Source organism: Lynx canadensis, chromosome A2 (assembly GCF_007474595.2).
Source record: "Lynx canadensis isolate LIC74 chromosome A2, mLynCan4.pri.v2, whole genome shotgun sequence".
Taxonomy (NCBI): Eukaryota; Metazoa; Chordata; class Mammalia; order Carnivora; family Felidae; genus Lynx; species Lynx canadensis.
In genome coordinates this window covers 135,422,170-135,445,245 of record NC_044304.2, presented here as the reverse complement: position 1 = coordinate 135,445,245, position 23,076 = coordinate 135,422,170, and the positions used below count along the sequence as shown (strand labels likewise).

Below are 23,076 nucleotides of genomic sequence, written 5' to 3'. Positions count from 1 at the left end.
CCATGTATCCTATTTGGCAGGGAAATGAAAACTAACATGATCACTTTGATATTCAACCAAAAGAACATGACTTTTTAAAATGAGATCAAATGTAAACACTACTTTTCATAGACTGTATTATAACATAATAGTTCTTGGCAAAGATTCTTTTATGCCGGAAAATGAAAGACACAATGACACAACACAGGTTATAAAGCCCAGGATGCCCATGCAAAAAACTGGGGAAGTAAAAATACCTTAAAGAAACTTTAATGGAGATTGGACAGCAGAATAGAAATGTACCAAAGGTTTCAACATCAGTGTACAGAGGTTGTTTTCTAAACCAAGAAAATTAATACAGCAAAGAGAAAGGAACTGAGCATATACAAGGTAAAGAGATAGTTTTAGACAAAGAGGGGAAGTACATGAGGATATTAACTGTAAAGTCAAAGTTGTGGAAAGTTTGAACAAATAAATAAATGCAAGCACAATATGCATTTACTATTTTCCTGCTATTTCTACAAAAACATTTTTCTTTTTTTTAAGTTTATTTATTTTGAGAGAGAAAGAGAGAGAGAAAGTGGGGGAGGGGCAGAGAGAGAGAGAGAGAGAGAGAGAGAGAGAGAGAGAATTCCAAGCAGACTCCACACTGTCAGCACAGAGCCCAACACAGGGGTCAAACTCAGGAACCACAAGATCATGACCTGAGCCAAAATCAAGAATCAGACGCTTAACCAACTGAACCACTCAGGCACCCCCCGCAGAAGAAACATTTCTAAGTACATTTATGAAACCCAATCCCAAAAGCATAAGAGTTAAGTGAGGAGATAAATGGAGTCAGGAAAAAAGCTGATCAAATCTCAAAAAATAATGTTAAAGGAAAAGAGAGACACCCTACCATAAATCATATTAGGGTTAGATTACATTTTGATAAATTATTAAAATGCTTTGGTTCAATAAAATATTAAGATTCATGGGCAGGAAGAGAGAATGAAAAGGTTTGTTTTTTCCCTATAGATATTTTTTTTATGCTGGTATTTGTTCTGATAGGAATTGGTTATATAATTTTCACAGCTGAATGATCCTGGGCACACTGGGAACATGGGACCTATCTCAGAGGATGGAAAAGGAACCTAGGCAAAATGTGTAATGATAGTGTTATGTAGTCATTCTCAATGTGGCTCCCTCATCCCTTTGCAAATGCAGTAATGGAAGACTGATTTGCAATGCTCTAGCCAGAAGAATAGAAGTTGATGATGAAGCTACCTTTGAAAATCATGTATTTGTTTTTTAAATTAAAAGTGGGAAGTCCACTTTTCTTCCTTTTTTCTCTCACTCTTGCTGCCATGGGCTATGTGCCCCTGACACAGCATTCATTCAGTTACACACTAGTGTGGGCTCTGCATTGTAAGGAACCAAGACAAATGAAACAACAAAACCAAAACACAGTCTTTAAAAACACTAACAAAGTATATAAATGTGTGGGAATATTGATCAAGCAAAAAGAGACAAAGCAAAAAGAAACACCCTAGGAATGAGAAAGAAGCTATCACTAAAGACTAGAAATTAAAAAAAAATTACCATCACAAATGTAATGCTAATAAATTGGAAAACCCAATATAGGGAAGGGTTTCTTAAACAAGATACCAAAACATAAAGGGAAAGATTAATGACATTAACTTCATTGAACTTAAAAGTTTCTTTTCATCAAAAGGCACTATAAGCTAAGCCACTGACTAGAGGACCATGTTTAAAGTACACAGAACTAACAACCCAGAATTCATAAACTTCTATAAGTCAATTAAGAAAAAAACTCCCACTATTGGAAAAACAGGCAATTGATAGAAACAAGCAAAGAACACAAGAGGAAGTCCAAATTATCAATAAATATGTATTACGCAGCCTTATCTTCTTAGTAATCACTTCACATCCATCTGATTGCCAAAATTAAAAGGTCTGACAAGCTCATGTGTTGCTGAAACTCCGGACCTACGAGAATTCTTACACTCTCTTGATGGGAGTATAAACAGATATAAGATACTTGAGAACAGGTGGGTACCATATGGTAAAGCTGAATGTGGGTAAATTCTGTGACCCAGTAATGTCACTCCTGAGTATCTGTCCTAGAAAAATCCTGGACAAGGAGACTGTACAGTAATGTTCACTTTAACACTAGATCTTGACTGTGGTTGTGTATGCGGAGGAAAGAAGACCTACACAGTAGCCTTCAATTTATCTGTAATGTTTTATTCCTTAAGCTTGGGGGTGGGTATATATAGTTTTCCCTTATGTTATTACCTACACTTTCTGGTTTGTCCAAATTTTTTCATCAAAGTTAAAAAGTAATAGTTACTTACCAAGCTGTCCACATCTATGCTGGAGTTTACAGCCCACTGCAATGTACCCATGATATTCATGGCTAGAGTTAGAATAATACCAACTGTTCCTTCTCCATCACCTATAGGTGGGAAGAAAAGATACAAACAAACTTTATGTTCTTTCTCTCCTCTGTGAGCCACTTTAGAGCATACGTCATGTTAAAAGTTCTATTTCAATTTTGTGCTAATTTTAACCATCCTTCATCTCAGGTCACCACAGCATCTACCACTAGTAATAATGCCCTGCCTATAGTTAAGCATTCAACCAATGTTTTAAATTAAAGAGTGATTGAATATTAGTAAGGAGTTTCCCTTTTAAAACAATACTTCAGATATTGAAGGGGCTTCTAGTGTTGGATAAACAGCATGGTTTTCTCTTTTTACTACTTCTCTGTAAGTAATAAAACCTCCAAAGACCAGGATGGACAATGCAAAAAAGACCTCCTATGTCTGGATGAGCTCCTCCACAGAGAAGTCAAAAGCAGGAGACGGGTGTGTCTAAGCAGCATCCACAAGATGTTTGGATATGTCTTCTGCCTTCGCGAGGAGGGCTTTCTCTGCTAATCAGATGTTTTGGGGGAGAAAGTGGACTTAGAGAGTTTGATGAGGAAGTCAAAACTCATGGGTCTGCCATTAGGAAAGAGAGAAAACTGACTTTTATGTTTTTTTAAAAAAATGACTATTTCACCCAGGAAGAACAATACTTAAGTGTTGAATTAGAATAAATAGTTTTCAGGGCTGGAGGGGACCACTAATATATGGCCATAAAATTTTTCTAATGGGAAAGTTTTTAAATTATTAAAACTTTAGGTTATCAAATTTCAGTTGAGAGTCAGTCCTGGCATCTATAATGTGGGATAAAATTGTCACTGGGTTCTAAAATGGGGAAAAATAATTTGTCCTATTATTATTAATTGAAATTTTTTCTTCCATATATCCTCTGACAGAAGACAAACCATAGATAGTAGGTATGTGCTTCTAATACTAAGTCATTTATTCTAAATAGGTAAGATTTATTGGGGCCCCAAATATTACTCATTCTAAAGGTTAAGATGAGAATAAGATAAAATTTTAATAATAACAAAAATAAGATTTAGGGCTATTTACTAGGGAACAGGCACTATACTGTTTTGCACAAATTATCACATTTAATGCACATGGGAAACTATAGGATAGGTACTATTATTCTGTATATTTACATATGAGGACAATGAGGACCTTAGAGAAACTAACTAATATGTACAAGTTACCAAAGCTGAAGACCAGTAGAGGCTGGGCTGGTATTAGCCATGTGGCTAACACTCACTCTAGCTGGGAATCAGATTTCGCTGATAGGTCCTGAACTAAACTGATCTGTAAATGCTTTGACTACTAACCCCTAGTATATCAGGACTTAATCAGATCCTTAACCACTATTTCATAGCATATGACATATCAGTTTGAATTCATTGTTAACAGATCTTTGTTCATTCAGCCCTCTCTGATCCTGTTTCAAATAACCTGAAGGAAAAATTTTACAATTCTGAACGTAAGAAGAGAAACTTTACTATACTAAGGATTGAGTTCATTTGCCTGCCCATATATTCATTTCATAGAACCACTTCCCGCTGCTCTAGCTGACAGAACAATGAATGTGGGGAACCCACTACCCTCACAGAGTCACGATGAGCCTGCTTTCTGTTCTCTCCAGTACTTTATACCTAGACAGAGGCACTCTGCTGTTAACTCAAGGGGCCTAATGAAGAGGCCACAGAGAGTCAGAAAGATGGGAAAACCAGTCTTCAGAGAGAGAGAAATGGATGAAGTAGCCACAGAAAGGATGGGGCGCAAGCAGCATCTGGCCTCAAGAGATGAGAACAAGAGCTGAGGCTCACTCTCCACGCCTATTCCGCTTCCTCTGGAGACCCAGCCTGCCTCCTGCCCCGGGCTCCGAGAGGCACTCCTGTGACACCAGCATGCTACTCATTTTGTCTGAGAAGGATTCTATCCTTGCAACCGAGCAAGCCCTCAGAGCTGGCAGTTGCTGTGAATCTGTGTCTACTGTCACAGGTGTAAACTATTTCAAGACTTCTAGCTCAGTAATTCAACTTCTTAAATTAGAAGAACTCATTTGTCTACATAGAGTTTCATTTTACTTACAGTGAAAGGTTTTCTGGTTTTCACCCAAAGATGTTAAAATTCAGGACACTTATATTTTTAAAAATATGGTACTTCTGTCTAAGTTATTTCATGTCTATGGTAGTTTTTCATCTTGTAAAATTCACATAAGGATAATGAATTGTACCAACTGGTGGTTAAAAAAAAGTTTACCAGGAAGGGGGGTTTTATATGTGTGTATAAATGGGAATGTTTCTTTTCCTGTATTCAGAGAGCTCTTGAATAAATGAGATCTATTACTGTTGAAGCCAGGATGCTTTACCAATATGAGAGTCAAAAGACAATATTTTTCTTTCAGTCATAGATTTGTTATCTGACACTCTCAGTGTCTGTTGTTCCCAAACTGTAAAGCTGAGATAATACTATACACAGCTCTAAATCAAAGAAGTCATTTGTTCAACAATCAATGAATTTTTGGATTAATAAACTGTCCCCCAAATCTATTTAAAGATATCTAAAATGTTTAACCAATAAGAATGTAGCATTTTGGGGTTGACAAAGCTTTAAATTAAATGGTCAGCTAAGAAGTTAACAAGTTCCTATTACCTGTTGTTAAAATGGAAATGAAGGTGACAGCAATGAAGAATATGACAAAAATTATTTCCATTCTCATTTGGAACCAGCGCAGTGTTGACAGGTACAAGAACCAGTTGGCGGTATGTAAGTTCAGCGCTTTGTGAAACAAAGTTTCAAAGTAAGGCTGACGTCCAAAGGCCCGAAGTGTCCATAGTCCTTTTAAGCTTGTAACAAGATGAGTGAAAATTGGACTCCTGCCTGTGAAATATTCCCATAGAAAACATGGCAAATCATGTCGCTACATAATGCAAATTCTTACTACCATGCACCTGAAAAAGATTAGCTTCAAAGAGAGTAATCATTGGTCAAATATCATGGGTTAGAGGTTTTTCACATTGGTACCATTCTTTGAATAGATGCAATTTGTTACTTTTTGAAAGAGAGAGGGAGAGAGAGCATGTGCACAAGTGTCTGCACACAAGTTGGGGAGGGGCAGAGGGGGAGGTAGAGAAAGAGAGAGAGAATGAGAGAGAGAGACTGTCTTAAGCATTCTCAGTGCTCAGCGCAGAGCCTGACACAGGACACAGAGCTCAACCTCAGGAACCTGAGTTGAAATCAAGTTGGACACTTAACCTACTGAGCTACCCAGGCACCCCTGGTATTTTTTTAAAATGAATTACCCTCCTTTTCTACTTGGCTACCATAGATGGGAACTCATTATAAAATCAATGCCATTTTTTATTCATATTTCTTGACTGCCACTGGACATTTTTTTTCTAGCTAATCCTAAATTGATCACTGCTGAGAAAAAATGTTTTTCTTTCAAAACAATTTATTCAAGTTCATGTGACTTCATTTAGATATTAACCTTCAATAGAAACACACTGGGTATTTAACCCTGAAAATGTACAAGCACTGAAGCTGTTACTGAAAAATGTGCTTCGCAAATAGCTCAAGCAGTGCTCGGTGGCAGACAAAAAGGTAGACCCCAGGAGGAAAGGAAGGGTGTCTGAAAACAGGCCAGACAGAAATATTTTGTCCAGTATGCTCTGGGAAGCCAGACAAACCTTCAGTAATAATAGTAGCACTATCATTTTAAAATTTAATTTATATAAGAAAATTACGAATGAATATCCTATACTACAACCCTTCTAAGGCTCTATGCACCTGCTTTAAAAAGAAAATGAAGTCACTCGGTTATTAATGGACAAAAACAACCTATGTGTGCTATGTAATTTACTGTGTCCTTTTACATATCCATACGTTTTTAAAACTCACTGTTACACAATGCAAGAGTTTAAAAGCAGGACAAAAAAGTTGGCAAAGTAGGTGAATGATAGAGAATCACAAATAGCTTTGTGGTCATTTTCCACAATGGTGAGCATTGTACGCACAGCATCATACCTTCAGATTCCAGTTGTTTGAGTTGCTGCGAGGTGTGGAGGAAGTAGGCCCTCAATATAACAAAAGCTGCTATCACCGGCACTGTTGCTAGGAAGATGTAGGGTTGTAAAACCGAGACTACGGCCACGGCTCCAACCACAATCAGTAACAACTGTAGGATCAGAGAGAGCACGTTGGTGAGTAAATGTTCTCATGTTGCAAAGCGCACAAGGTATGTCACAGATACGTTGGGAAAGAAGATCGTCACACTCTGTTCCATTCTTAACAAGGGCAAGTATCTTCCTAGGAGGAAGGCAGCCACCTCAAAGTAAGATTTTTCATAAGTTCTATCAAAATACAAAATATTGGTCAGGTTACAACACTTCGAAGTTTTGAAAACACGGTGCTCTTGGGTCTCAGGATATTCTCATTTCCTATATGCCTTAAAATGCTCTATGTTAAAAAAATTTTAGATGAATATGAATTTTTTTTTCTGGTGTGGACTTCTTTTAAAATAATTTTTTTATTCTGAAATAATTTTGGTATAAATGTAAAATTTTAGGATTTATTTTGTTTAGACAATTTCTGAAACTTGGGCATTCATCTTGGAACCTTGTGGGTCACAAAGATTTGGTTTAAGTGAAAGTTTGGTCATTTAGACAAGCTATTTAATTTTTTCTAAACATAGTTGGCTCATGCTTAAGATTTTTAAAAATTATATTTAATAGATTTTACTCCCCTTCCCAACTTTCCTATTCTCACTCCTTAAAATAATTGGAGATGACCTATAAAGGCTCAAGTAAAGGTTTTTGGGATATGGCTGATTTGATTTTAAAGCAGACATTTTTTCCCATCTCATATGTAGTTGAAATAAACTTTGTATTTCAGTCAAGCCCAAGATCAGAGGTATTTCTTCACACTAACCAAAAGAAACTGGAGCCCTGTTAGCAGTGTCAGAAACAAGCTAACCGTATGGGCAGTTTTTGGAAGCAAGTTATAGGCTTACATTCTATATTTCCACATGATACTAAATCTAAACATTTTATGAAGGAAAAAAAGTATGCTAACATTTGCTCCACAATGACCCATTTGAATAAAGTATAAATAAAGTAATGTTACAACCAGGGTTAAAAAAATAAACTTATTGTAAAATCCGTGATAATCAGTGAGCCAGTTCTCTACCAACTTCCATGGGTGATACATGCATTTTTCTAGCTGATATCGTGAAATGCACAACATTTTGGTAGATGGCAGTGGGGACAGGAGTGTAGATAAGAGCTGCATAAATCTTTGAACAGGTTGCTATTTTCAAATAAAACTTCAGATGATATCTCAATTATGCCTTTCTAGGGAAAATGCCTCTATGTCTCTATCAGCAATTCTGCCATACTGGCCTCTCACTCATCAACAAATACTCAGATAAATCTTTACTGTGCCAGGCACTAGACCAATTACATATGATGACTCAGGAATCTAAGGAGAGTCTTTCTTATCCATTCTTGCCCTATTACCAGTGCCGCCAGTACAATGAGAAAGCCCCACATGCCCTAGTTACTACCTGACAAGACTCCATCAATGGCAAATTACAGTTTTTACAAAAGACATGTATTTTCCAGAAATAGGATATTGGGAGAGGGGGATCAAGTGTTCCAAGTGTGATTAACTAGGGAATATGGTTTAATTAAAATGGACCATCGTATTAAATATCAGTATGTCTAAAAGGGAAGTGTTGTTGCATTGGTGGCATGGAAACATTCAGCTACTCCATGAGGATCGGGGTCTTCTAATTTGTTGTTGGCAGCTGTAAACAGCACTGTGTTCATTTGACCTGTGCTGTTTTTACCATATAATTCCAACTCGGTGGTGTTGGATTGTAATATTAGTTGTAGAAAGTGATCATTTTGTTTTCATGATTGCTGATATGGTAGAGATTCTTAGGAATGAAATGCAACTGTTACAATAGAATATGTAGAATTGGTTGCCTTTTAGTTTTGTTGGTTGTTTCCTTTGCTGTGCAGAAGCTTTTTATCTTCATAAGGTCCCTCAGAAAATTAAAAATAGACCTACCCTATGACCCAGCAATAGCACTGCTAGGAATTTATCCAAGGGATACAGGAGTACTGATGCATAGGGGCACTTGTACCCCAATGTTCATAGCAGCACTCTCAACAATAGCCAAATTATGGAAAGAGCCTAAATGTCCATCAACTGATGAATGGATAAAGAAATTGTGGTTTATATACACAATGGAATACTATGTGGCAATGAGAAAAAATGAAATATGGCCCTTTGTAGCAACGTGGATGGAACTGGAGAGTGTAATGCTAAGTGAAATAAGCCATACAGAGAAAGACAGATACCATATGGTTTCACTCTTATGTGGATCCTGAGAAACTTAACAGGAACCCATGGGGGAGGGGAAGGAAAAAAAAAAAAGAGGTTAGAGTGGGAGAGAGCCAAAGCATAAGAGACTGTTAAAAACTGAGAACAAACTGAGGGTTGATGGGGGGTGGGAGGGAGGGGAGGGTGGGTGATGGGTATTGAGGAGGGCACCTTTTGGGATGAGCACTGGGTGTTGTATGGAAACCAATTTGTCAATAAATTTCATAAAAAAAAAAAAAAAAAAGAATATGTAGAATTGGGAAGTCAAACCAACCAAGATATCACGCTGGGTTAGAGAATAATGGAGAAGGTGGGTACAACTGTAAATTATGAAACATTCACAAGATAAATTTCCAGCAATTATAATCATCCAGAATATAGACCAAACTGAGAAATAAGTGAAAAAGAAGTCTAAGCATCGAGAAAAATAATTCTATTTCCTCCATAAAGAGGCCATTCTTAGGTACTAAGGTCAGGAGCTAATACTTTAGCATGTTCAAAACTAAAGGCACTGGTATAATACAGTTGACATTCTCATTACACAAAGAAGCCTTAAATTGTGTCCTAGTTTTTAATTCACAGTAGATAGTCAATGAATCATTTCAGAGCAGGTGCATTAGTGAGAGGGACAACAAAATCAATAGACAGAATTCAAGACAAGATGAAAATAGGAGCACAGATTTCTAATTTCCAACCATCCTTACACAGATCCTAAACTTCCTCAGGAAAGAAAAAATTCAATAGACTATAAAGACTGTAAGGCATCATCCATTCATGGTCCTAGGAAGTGCCCAGCACATTTTCACCCCACCATAAGGAGCTCAAAACCATTCCCGACACTGAAGAGTACATAGCACTGCCTGTGAAACCAGAGCAGATGAGTAAGAATGAAGGATAACTCTGAAATCAGCAGTAAATTAGTAAGCCAGTAAGTAAGTAAATAAACAAATACCTATTTAAAACTATGAAATGAATACTAGATTTGGAATTTAATTCATAAATGAATTTTTAAGTAAGGGACACATGGGATTAATAAAATGAATGAACGGAAAGAAAAAGATGTGAAAGACACAGAAGAAATCAAAGTAGGAGGACTCAGTGTAATCGCATATTAAGATAAGAGAAAAAGAAACAAATATATAAGGGTTTTGAAGCTTAAAAGAGAAGAATTTGGTATTTTAAAATATATAGGCTTCTGTTTAATGAAAAAATAAGTCATTCACCTAAACATGGAGATAAGTAGGATGTGAAGACACAGTCTTTCTCTGCCTTGTTTGACTTGTTTCTCCTCCTTTGTAAATTCAAAACTAGGAAGGAATTTAAGGTTTCTATGTGTAATGAGAAAATCAAATATATTAAACCAGTGCCTTTAGTTTTACACACAGTTCTAAATTATTAACTCTAAATTATTAGTTCTAAATTAATCTGATCTCAGTGCCTAAGGAGTGGCCTGAGCAAATTTGTCATGTAACGTCCATTTCCAGTATGCCAATCTGAAGCACAGATTTTGAGTACTAAAAGTGACCATCATCAGATTTCTCTACCTCATGTTACAGGTTAGAAACAGAATCCAGATCTTCCATTTTCATTATACAATGTTCCAATCCAGAAAGCAAATTTTCCAGAATGTTATTAAATGTTAGGAAATAGAATAAATAGAAATTAAATTGTTTAAAGGAAATGTACAGGCATGCTTTATCCTGTGCAAAAATCTGTTCCTATAATGTTGTGACTTGAATAAATTTATTTAATGTGAATATAATTAAGTATAACAAAGAACCTCACAATATAGAGGATTTTTTTATAATAAAACTGTGGTGAATGAATGATTAAAAAACTTTTTTTTTTGAGAGAGAGAGCAAGTGTGAGTGGGACAGAGAGAGAGAAAGAGAGAAGATTCCATGCCCAGTGCAGAGCCCCACGTGGGACATGATCACCACTGTGATATCATGACCTGAGCCAAAATGAAGAGTAAGACACTTACCAACTGAGCCACCCAGGCACCCTTGAGTTTTCAATAAAATCAAAACTAATCAGATTTTTACTGTATTTGACAATCATATCTTATGCTTCCTTAATGTGAAGCCCTCTTATAAATAAAATAGGAAAATTAAATAAATAAAAGAGTCTTGCCTAAGTACTTGTGAAACCACAACTGAGTAACTTCCACATTGGAAACTGAGTGGAAACTATTCACACTGCCATAACAGAAAGGATTTGAGAGTCATCACATGTGTTTAAAAAGTGTTAATTTATAAAATAGGTATTTAAAAACCATTTTTCCCAGAGGATTTCTGAAGTGAGCTTCATACTGATTCAGAAAATAATAAACTACAAAACTAAAAAAAATTTATCAAGGGCCAATATTTGTGAATGTTGCAATCATGACAAAATGCCCAGGTCCAGTTGGTACCTAATTTAACAATATCATATTTGGGGCCAGTCATTTATACACTTACAACAAATAAACAGCATTTAAAGAAAGACACGGGAAATGCTCCTTCAAATGCATGAACCCAAAGCACTGATTAAAGAATTCCAGCAGCTGCTGCTGAGTTATTTCCCCAAACAAAGTAACTGTAGGAAATCCAATATGCTAAAGTTCACATGGAACAGTTAATGTATTTAATTATGCCAATCATTTCAGATGAGGCAAACTGACAACCTGGTTTTTCTGTACCTGCCAATGTCAGTTGTGTATACACACAAGTGTGGTAGCCCTTTTTTCGTTTTATAGGCCCTTTCAATAAAGTGTTATTATTGGGGGAAGAGGGTGAAAGGGGTGGAGGGAGAGAATGACTCATCCTAAGATGGGCTCCAATGTTCTAGGTGTCTCTCCAAGGAGATCACTGAGACTGGCATTTGCTTGACCTAAGCCAGACAGAAGCTGTTTTCAAACCTGGTCCAATAGCCAAAGTCATTAACTCACAACTCTCCTTAAGTCCTGCCACTTATGGAATCCTAATGTGCATCCCCTAGGTCTAGGTCACCTTTATCTCCCTCTCCTCCTTTCTTCACATTCTCACCTCCAGTCAATCACCCCACCACCAGGACACATGTTCAGAGCCAGGCTACCTCTCTGGTGGCCTCTTCAGATCTGTCACCCAGGAATAGTCCTCACTAGTCCTGGATTTTTCTTTCCCCTCGCCCCTGCTTGAAAGTGTATCTGTCCCTGTATTACTGTTCTTACTGTGAGGTTGCTGGCTAGCTAACCTGGGCCAACGTGTTCCTGGATAAGATTGGTTGAAACTGTAGCCCATCAAGGAATAGATCTTCATTTTTCACATGGGCCCTTTGGAGGTAGGTGATTTACATCAAACAGTAATGCCAATGTCAGAAATGTCATACTGTGGACAGTGATTTGGGGACAGATGCTCTATTATACCTTCCAAACCATTCCCAAGTAGATAGCTATTACATCTAAATGTGGAATTGCCTTAGGTTTAGGTCAAATAAACAGTTCTGACTTATCACTGAATTTACTAAATTTATGCCTATTTTGAAGACTTTTGATATTAACAAAATTTATATAATAGACAGGACTTCAACTCTCAATCAAATGAAAATAAAACTTACCCCTTTTCCTAATCATTTTTGAAAGTACAACAAACGTAAAGATACTAATTATTTTTACAAACCTGGATGAAGTCAAATATGGTAAGAGGCAGAAGATCATCCAAAATTGCTATATCTTTGGAGAATCTATTAAGAATCCCACCTATAATATAAAAGATAGGTTCCTCAAAAAACAGTAATCTCAAAAGGACAACAATATTTGATAAGTTTGGATCATAGCAGAAGCATTCAAAAGTCAAATAAGAATTAGCATGTAATAAGATAAATAAGGTCTTAGAAAATTTTAGTGTTGTACAAAGATTCTAAGCAACTGTATTCAAGTGATGGTCTCCTACTTTTAAACCTTTATAAAATATAGCTTCCTGTAAGATTTATTCTACTACTATCTTACACTTGCATGCTTGAATTTAATGATAATTTACTGGATTTGTTATCGTATTCCATCTGTATTCCATAATGCATGGCTCTCCCTCTCCTCTGACTGGTATACCTTCCTGACACACCTCTTTAGAACCCATAGCTACTGTTAATTTCTGCCTGCCCATTATGTGGACCTCCTTTGCCATGCTTGCTCTTTCTACCCTCTTCCCTGGCAATCTAAGCTTCAGCCTGTCTTCTGAATTCCAGACTCATGTTTGTAAGTCTGATAATGTTTTCCTTCAATGAAAATAAGTTATGTATGGAGTGTTTACTCTATGTCAGGCATAATGCTAGGCACTGAGATAACAGAGGTGAATAAGATGAGCTCCTTGCCTTTAAGGAATTCATTTTCTAGCGGGAGTTAAAGACATAATTTGATAAAACATAATACTGTACAAAGTGATATTGAATCTTATCATTCAGCCCCCCTGCCCCCACCATTAACTGTAAGATAGAGTCTAAAACTCTTAGTTTAATATTTAATGCCTTCCATAATCTGGCCTTAAACCACCTACCAAATACAGGCTTCCTCTACACAAACATTCTGTTTATCAATTAAATTGGTCTATTCTTTATGCTCTACACTTTCCTAGCTCCCTGCCTTTCCCATATAGTTCCCTTTGCCTGAAAACCTTTCCCCTCATCTCTACTCATCAAAATCTATGTCTCCTTCCTGGCCTAATTCAAATGTCTCGCCGACAAGGAGGCATCAATGTTTGCACCAGTTCAAGCAAATCTCTTTCTCCTCTGGACATACCTAATACCTTTAATATATTTTGTCAGGAACTCTGTTGTAATGACTATATCCACATCTTGTATCACAGTCACTTGTTCATGTCTTACCTCTATTTCTCGATTGTAAATTGTTAGAGGTCAATGGGACCGTGGCACACTTAGTTTGTATCCCTCACAGCCCTCAGCAAAAAGTCTTATATGTAGGAATTATTCAATGAATATTTATTGATTTAAGGCACTATCACTAGCCTTTAACAATAATATGTTCTTTAGCATATTTAATTAAACATATTTGTATATCTTTCCATAAATAAAGAATTAAAAAAAAAGTCTATGGATTTATACTGTTTAGAAAATGAAAGTTCACTTTGGTGAAAAGAATATCATTCTGGTGCTTATTGTATTTCAAATGGTAGTGTTCCATCAAAGTTATCAATTCACATTTTCATCTATTCAACATAGTCTACTGAGCACCTACTACGTGTCCATGTGTCTTAAGGTTGTTTAAATAGTGACATAGAAAAATTGGGTAAGGAGTCAAAATCAAGGTCAATGTACAATTGGAGAGGGCACATGTGGGAGAAACTCAAGTGCACATACAAGGCATAGAAGCATCAGTTGCTGCCTAGTATAGCAGAGAATATTTAGGCAAAATAATGAGAACAAGTGAATCATATGTCAGTTATAGTAATGGTTTTTAAAAGAAAGCATAATCCTTGCATAGAGAAATGGGGGGGGCAGAGGTGGAAAAAGAACATCTAGATGTTGTAAGATCATTTTGTTACTTCTTATGCATCCTCTTCTCCTGTCTTGGTAAATAAGACAAATTAGAAAATGAAATGAAATACCATGTGACTTCACTCATATGTAGAATTTAAAAGGCAAAACAAACTAACATGGGGGGAGAAAAGAGAGACAAACCAAGAAATAGACTCTTAACTATAGGGAACAAACTGATGATATGAGAGGGGAGGTCAGGGGTGGGATGGGTTAAATGGGTGATGGGCTTTAAGGAGCGTTCTTCCTATGATGAGCAATGGGTGTTATATGTAAGTGATGAATCACTAAATTCTACACCTAAAACTAATATCACACTGTATGTTAACTAACTGGAATTCACATAAAAACTTGGAAGTAAAAAAAGAAAAGAAAAAAAGAAAATGAAATAAATGAGGGGGGCCTGGCTGACTCAAGTTCGTGGAGTGTGCAACTCTTGATCTCCAGGTTGTGGGTTCGAGCCCCACATTGGGTGCAGAGATTTCTTAAAACTAACCAAATCTTAAAAAAAAAAAAAAAAGAAAATGAGGGGTGCCAGGGTGGCTCAGTCGGTTAAGCACTGACTTCAACTCAGGTCATGATCTCATGGTTTGTGAGTTCCAGCCCTGCGTAGGGCTCTATGCTGACAGCTCAGAGCCTGGCGCCTGCTTTGGATTCTGTGTCTCCCTCTCTCTCTGCTCCCTCCCCTGCTCATGCTCTGTCTCTCTCTCTCAAAAATAAACATTTTAAAAAAAGGCATTAAAAAAAACAAAATGAAATTAATGGTAATCATTTAAATATGAAATAGAGAAGGTTCAAGACCAACTGTGAGCAGTGTATAAAGGAATGAGGAGCCCTGGAAAGTAAAGACATGAAAAGGAAAGTGCACCCCCTATGGGAACAAGACCCCATAGAAAGGAACAACATTAGAGACCTAACATTTATTTCACATTGGCTCTATAAAGACAAGTAGGTTGCCTTGTTTAATTCTCATAATGATCCTCTCAGATAATTATTCTTTTCTCCATTTCACATTGTGGAGGCAAGGCTCAGAAGAGCAACAAGCCTATGTTTATCACTCGTATGGGTCCAAGCCAATGCCTATGGCTTGGAGCCAATGCTCCATTACATCTCACCATCCAATTCTGACTGCTTGAAACTGGGGCAAATTTCCTAACTTCTCTGGGTTTCAGTTTTTCTATAAAAAGGTGAAATTATTGAATCAAGGTAATTTGACATTCTCTTTTACCTCAAAAATTTCTTAGCTCTAAAACAGGATAACGATGAATATACTCAAATGAGTCAAGGCTTTAGTGACACACAAAGACTTCAAAATAAATAGAAAGAAGATCTTTCTGAATACTGACACTGACATTTTGTTACCCAGATAAAAATGATATATATTTATTATCTTGAGATCTTTAGATAGAAATCACTCTAAAAATCTCAATCTTGGAACTTATTGTTTGCTTTATAATAAAATATTTCTGTGTCTACCTCCTCTCCCTTGTCTGTGAGTTTTTCCAAGTCAAAAACTGTACCTTTTGCATCTTTTCATGCCAACCTCTGGCTTAGTGCCACACAAAGTAAGTTCTCCATAACCTTTCATATTTACCTTTTTCTTTTGATGAGAACATTTAAGTTTTACTCTTAGCAAATTTCAATTATATAATACAGTGTTTTCAATTACAGTCACCATGTTATACACCCTAGTTCCTCAGACCTTATTCATCTTATAACTGAAAGCTGTGCCCTTTTACCAACCTCTATAATCGCGCAAAAATATTTTACAAATACATTTGGGATTTATTCCTCTCCCACCCACCACCAAAAACAGAACAAACAAAAATAACCCAAAACGTTGGAACAAATTTATTTGATCATCTTTGAATAGTTACATGAAACTAGATTATTCTGTCCCCATCAAGAAACTTCATCAGTAAAAGAATTTTCTATATTACTTGGTCACTTCAAATCTGCTTCTCTTTTAAACAATACTATACATTGGCAACGAGATACCTGAAAAAGGGCTAGAGCAAATATCTGAATAGAAAAGGACAACGAACCCAGAAAGGCCTGTTTCTGTTGCTACACTCTCAGCAGCATCACGGTCTAACAAACTAAGCTACTCTAATCAGCTAAGACAGAAACATGGAGCAATAATGTCTGGTAGCCTACAATTTCTAGGAAATGTGCATGCAGGTCATAAGGAAGTTCAACAAAGGGCAGATGCTTCCATCAAAAGCCAATGCTACCACTAAAAAAAACCCAAGGAAACTGTAGGACCTTTTGCTTGTGGGTTAGCAGTTTCATTTTGTATACCTAGTCAAATACCTGCTTTCAACGTGTTGAGGGTTGACACAGGTGCTTGAAGAACAGAATGTAACATTTTGTGGTGTAAAATTTTCGACACTGTGATTAGAGTATGCACCAGTGGTAAACCTCTGAAGAATCCCAGAGCAAGCAAAGTGTCAGCTACTCCCACATAAATATAAAAGACATAATATGTGCTGGTATTGGTGAAGATCACTGCATAACTGCTATTTATACTCTTAGTACTATTCCCTTTGTCTTGAGAAGGCATTCTGCAAAGCAAAAAGAAATTGTTATTTGGCAACCAAACTTTCCCGCTGGATTTCCAATACATGTAAACAAAACTGAACTTGAGTCTGAAGAAACACAACATATTTCATTAGCGTTAAGTTACGCCTTTAATCTCATGGACTCACTACTGCAGCAAAGTAGTCAGTTTTTTCACCATTGAAAGAGATAGGATTGTTATTACACAGTCAGAAAAAATACCAAATGTAAAATGCTGTTTTCAATATTTTTATTGCATTTTATGGAAACTAAACACAACTAAATCCTTTAGGAACTGACAAACAGCTGCAGAAACAGCACATGCTCACAATTTTAAACAAGAGAACTTAATTTTCCATTTCTATAATACTATGGGGAAATGAACTTTTATTCATTATTCAATATTCTTTAATAACATCCAAATAATCAAAAGAAACAAACTATAATCTGCAATAGAACATGGAATACTCACTGTCTAAGCAGCCACAACACAACCAAAGAAACAGCCACCTGGAATAAAACAATACACAGTTAGTTTTTTCCCGACATCTCTACCTATTCATCCCAGACCCAGCTCTAATTCCACCAAGACAAACAGCAAAATACACAATTTCTTTTTCCTTTCCTTTGCTTTCCTGGGTCCAGCAGCTGTAATAATTGTCCTAAAAATCATCCTTTGTGGTGAAAACATGTTAAGTTAGTGGAATTCAAATTTCACTGCATTAAATACTTTGCCATTTCTCTCTCTCATTCAACAGAAACTATTCATTGAATCTCACAGGAGAGCAAAATTTAATATTTTAAATAATAAACTTTGTTCTAGGGATCCTGGGAAGATGGCGGAGTAGGAGGACGCTGGGCTCACCGCCTCCTGCTGATCACTTAGATTCCACCTACACCTGCCTAAATAACCCAGAAAACTGCCAGAAGATTAGCAGAACGGAGTCTCTGGAGCCAAGCGCAGACGAGAGGCCCACGGAAGAGGGGCCCCTCCCGAAGCGGATCTCCGAAGGAAAAGCGAGCTGAGCCTGCCCCTCCCGCCCCTGTGCACCTTGCCTACCCACCCCAGCTAATACGCCAGATCCCTAGCATCACAAGCCTGGCAGTGTGCAAGTAGCCCAGACGGGCCAGGCTACCCCACAGTGAATCCCGCCCCTAGGAGAGGGGAAGAGAAGGCACACACCAGTCTGACTGTGGCACCAGCGGTGGGCTGGGGGCAGACATCAGGTCTGACTGCAGCCCGCCCACCAACGCAAGTTATTCAAGACAGCACAGGGGAAGTGCCCCCCAGTCCCGCACCACTCCAGGGACTATCCAAAATGACGAAACAGAAAAATTCCCCTCAGAAAAATGTCCAGGAAATGACAACAGCTAACGAACTGATCAAAAATGATTTAAACAATATAACAGAAAGTGAATTTAGAATAATAGTCATAAAATTAATCGCTGGGCTTGAAAACAGTATAAAGGACAGCAGAGAATCTCTTGCTACACAGATCAAAGGACTAAGGAACAGCCAGGAGAGCTAAAAAATCCTATCAACGAGTTGCAAAATAAAATGGAGACAACTACGGCTCGGATTGAAGAGGCAGAGGAGAGACGAGGTGAACCAGAAGATAAAATTATGGAAAAAGAAGAAGCTGAGAAAAAGAGAGATAAAAAAATCCAGGAGTATGAGGGGAAAATTAGAGAACTAAGTGATGCACTAAAGAGAAATAATATACACATAATTGGTGTTCCACAGGAGGAAGAGAGAGGGAAAGGTGCTGAAGGTGTACTTGAAGAAATAATAGCTGAGAACTTCCCGGATCTGGGGAAGGAAAAAGGCACTGAAATACAAGAGGCACAGAGAACTCCCTTCAGACATAACTTGAATCGATCTTCTGCACGACATATCATAGTGAAACTGGCAAAATACAAGGATAAAGAGAAAATTTTGAAAGCAGCTAGAGATAAACGTGCTCTAACATATAAAGGGAGACCTATAAGACTCATGACCAATCTCTCTACTGAAACTTGGCAGGCCAGAAAGGAATGGCAGGAGATCTTCAATGTGATGAACAGAAAAAATATGCAGCCGAGAATCCTTTATCCAGCAGGTCTGTCATTTAGAATAGAAGGAGAAATAAAGGTCTTCCCAAACAAACAAAACCTGAAGGAATTCGTCACCACTAAACCAGCCCTACAAGAGATCCTAAGGGGGATCCTGTGAGACAAAGTACCAGAGACATCGCTACAAGCATGAAATGTACAGACATCACAATGACTCTAAACCCATATCTTTCTATAATAACACTGAATGTAAATGGACTAAATGCGCCAACCAAAAGACACAGGGTATCAGAATAGATAAAAAAAACAAGACCCATCTATTTGCTGTCTACAAGAGACTCATTTCAGACATGAGGACACCTTCAGATTGAGAGTGAGGGGATGGAGAACTTTTTACCATGCCACTGGAAGTCAAAAGAAAGCTGGAGTAACTATACTTATATCAGACAAACTAGATTTTAAATTAAAGGCTGTCACAAGAGATGAAGAAGGGCATTATATAATAATCACAGGGTCTATCCATCAGGAAGAGCTAACAATTATAAATGTCTATGCGCCAAATACAGGAGCCCCCAAATATATAAAACAATTACTCACAAACATAAGCAACCTTATTGATAAGAATGTGGTAATTGCAGGGGACTTTAATACTCCACTTACAACAATGGATAGATCATCTAGACACACGGGCAATAAAGAAACAAGGGCCCTGAATGATACATTGGATCAGATGGACTTGACATATATTTAGAACTCTGCATCCCAAAGCAACAGAATATACTTTCTTCTCGAGTGCACATGGAACATTCTCCAAGATAGATCACATACTGGGTCACAAAACAGCCCTTCATAAGTATACAAGAATTGAAATCATACCATGCATACTTTCAGACCACAATGCTATGAAGCTTGAAATCAACCACAGGAAAAAGTCTGGAAAACCTCCAAAAGCATGGAGGTTAAAGAACACGCTACTAACGAATGAGTGGGTCAACCAGGCAATTAGAGAAGAAATTAAAAAATATATGGAAACAAATGAAAATGAAAATACAACAATCCAAACACTTTGGGACGCAGCAAAGGCAGTCCTGAGAGGAAAATACATTGCAATCCAGGCCTATCTCAAGAAACAAGAAAAATCCCAAATACAAAATCTAACAGCACACCTAAAGGAAATAGAAGCAGAACAGCAAAGACAGCCTAAATCCAGCAGAAGAAGAGAAATAATAAAGATCAGAGCAGAAATAAACAATATAGAATCTAAAAAAACTGTAGAGCAGAGCAACGAAACCAAGAGTTGTTTTTTTGAAAAAATAAACAAAACTGATAAACCTCTAGCCAGGCTTCTCAAAAAGAAAAGGGAGATGACCCAAATAGATAAAATCATGAATGAAAATGGAATGATGACAACCAATCCCTCAGAGATACAAGCAATTATCAGGGAATACTATGAAAAATTATATGCCAACAAATTGGACAACCTGGAAGAAATGGACAAATTCCTAAACACCCACACTCTTCCAAAACTCAATCAGGAGGAAATAGAAAGCTTGAACAGACCCATAACCAGTGAAGAAATTGAATCAGTCATCAAAAATCTCCCAACAAATATGAGTCCAGGACCAGATGGCTTCCCAGGGGAGTTCTACCAGACGTTTAAAGCAGAGATAATACCTATCCTTCTCAAGCTATTCCAAAAAAGAGAAAGGGAAGGAAAACTTCCAGACTCATTTTATGAAGCCAGTATGACTTTGATTCCTAAACCAGACAGAGACCCAGTAAAAAAAGAGAACTACAGGCCATATCTCTGATGAATATGGATGCAAAAATTCTCAATAAGATACTAGCAAATCGAATTCAACAGCATATAAAAAGAATTATTCACCATGATCAAGTGGGATTCATTCCTGGGCTGCAGGGCTGGTTCAACATTTGCAAATCAATCGATGTGATACATCACATTAATAAAAGAAAAGATAAGAACCATATGATCCTGTCAATCGATGCAGAAAAGGCCTTTGACAAAATTCAGCATCCTTTCTTAATAAAAACCCTCGAGAAAGTCGGGATAGAAGGAACATACTTAAACATCATAAAAGCCATTTATGAAAAGCCCACAGCTAACATCATCCTCAATGGGGAAAAACTGAGAGCTTTTTCCCTGAGATCAGGAACACGATAGGGATGTCCTCTCTCACCGCTGTTGTTTGTGTTGGAAGTGCTAGCATCAGCAATCAGACAACAAAAGGAAATCAAAGGCATCAACATTGGCAAAGATGAAGTTAAGCTTTCACTTTTTGCAGATGACATGATATTATACCTGGAAAATCCGATTGACTCCACCAGAAGTCTGCTAGAACTGATACATGAATTTAGCAAAGTTGCAGGATACAAAATCAATGTACAGAAATCAGTTGCATTCTTATACACTAATAAGGAAGCAACAGAAAGACAAATAAAGAAACTGTTCCCATTCACGATTGCACCAAGAAGCATAAAATACCTAGGAATAAATCTGACCAAAGATGTGGAAGATCTGTATGCTGAAAACTATAGAAAGCTTATGAAGGAAATTGAAGAAGATATAAAGAAATGGAAAACCATTCCGTGCTCATGGATTGGAAGAATAAATATTGTCAAAATGTCAATACTAGCCAAAGCTATCTACACATTCAATGCAATCCCAATCAAAATTGCACCAGGATTCTTCTTGAAGCTAGAACAAGCAATCCTAAAATTCATATGGAACCACAAAAGGCCCCGAATAGCCAAAGTAATTTTGAAGAAGAAGACCAAAGCAGGAGGCATCACAATCCCAGACTTTAGCCTCTACTACAAAGCTGTCATCATCAAGACAGCATGGTATTGGCACAAAAATAGACACATAGAGCAATGGAAGAGAATAGAAACCTCAGAACTAGACCCACAAACGTATGGCCAACTCATCTTTGACAAAGCAGGAAAGAATATCCAATGGAAAAAAGACAGTCTCTTTAACAAATGGTGCTGGGAGAACTGGGCAGCAACATGCAGAAGATTGAAACTAGACCAGTTTCTCACACCATTCACAAAAATAAACTCAAAATGGATAAAGGACCTGAATGTGAGACAGGAAACTATCAAAACCCTAGAGGAGAAAGCAGGAAAAGACCTCTCTGACCTCAGTCATAGAAATTTCTTACTTGACACATCCCCAAAGGCAAGGGAATTAAAAGCAAAAATGAACTACGGGGACCTTATGAAGATAAAAAAGCTTCTGGACAGCAAAGGAAACAACCAACAAAACTAAAAGGCAACCAACGGAATGGGAAAAGATATTTGCAAATGACATATCAGACAAAGGGCTAGTATCCAAAATCTATAAAGAGCTCACCAAACTCCACACCCGAAAAACAAATAACCCAGTGAAGAAATGGGCAGAAAACATGAAGAGTCACTTCTCTAAAGAAGACATCCAGATGGCCAACAGGCACATGAAAAGATGCTCAATGTTGCTCCTCATCAGGGAAATACAAATCAAAACCACACTCAGATATCACCTCACGCCAGTCAGAGGGGCCAAAATGAACAAATCAGGAGACTATAGATGCTGGCGAGGATGGGGAGAAATGGGAACCCTCTTGCACTGTTGGTGGGAATGCAAACTGGTGCAGCCACTCTGGAAAACAGTGTGGAGGTTCCTCAAAAAATTAAAAATAGACCTACCCTATGACCCAGCAATAGCACTGCTAGGAATTTACCCAAGGGATACAGGAGTGCTGATGCATAGGGGCACGTGTACCCCAATGTTTATAGCAGCACTATCAATAATAGCCAAATTATGGAAAGAGCCTTAATGTGCATCAACTGATGAATGGATAGAGAAATTGTGGTTTATATACACAATGGAATACTACGTGGCAATGAGAAAGAATGAAATATGGTCTTTTGTAGCAACATGGATGGAACTAGAGAGTGTTATGCTAAGTGAAATAAGCCATACAGAGAAAGACAGATACCATATGGTTTCACTCTTATGTGGATCCTGAGAAACTTAACAGGAACCCATGGGGGAGGGGAAGGAAAAAAAAAAAAGAGGTTAGAGTGGAAGAGAGCCAAAGCATAAGAGACTATTAAAAACTGAGAACAAACTGAGGGCTGATGGGGGGTGGGAGGGAGGGGA

At 37.5% G+C, this 23,076-nt stretch overlaps 1 protein-coding gene across 1 annotated transcript in view; it reads right to left on the bottom strand.

The window, feature by feature from the left end:
• Positions 1-23,076, bottom strand: part of CFTR (CF transmembrane conductance regulator) — a 158,722-nt gene that overhangs the window by 53,625 nt on the left and 82,021 nt on the right. The window contains exons 15-20 of the mRNA XM_032592502.1: positions 17,335-17,372; positions 16,617-16,867; positions 12,434-12,513; positions 6,435-6,585; positions 5,061-5,288; positions 2,337-2,437 (exon numbers count right to left, since the gene is read on the bottom strand). Coding sequence (XP_032448393.1) covers positions 2,337-2,437; positions 5,061-5,288; positions 6,435-6,585; positions 12,434-12,513; positions 16,617-16,867; positions 17,335-17,372 — 849 coding nt within the window. The remainder of the gene's footprint in view (positions 1-2,336; positions 2,438-5,060; positions 5,289-6,434; positions 6,586-12,433; positions 12,514-16,616; positions 16,868-17,334; positions 17,373-23,076) is intronic.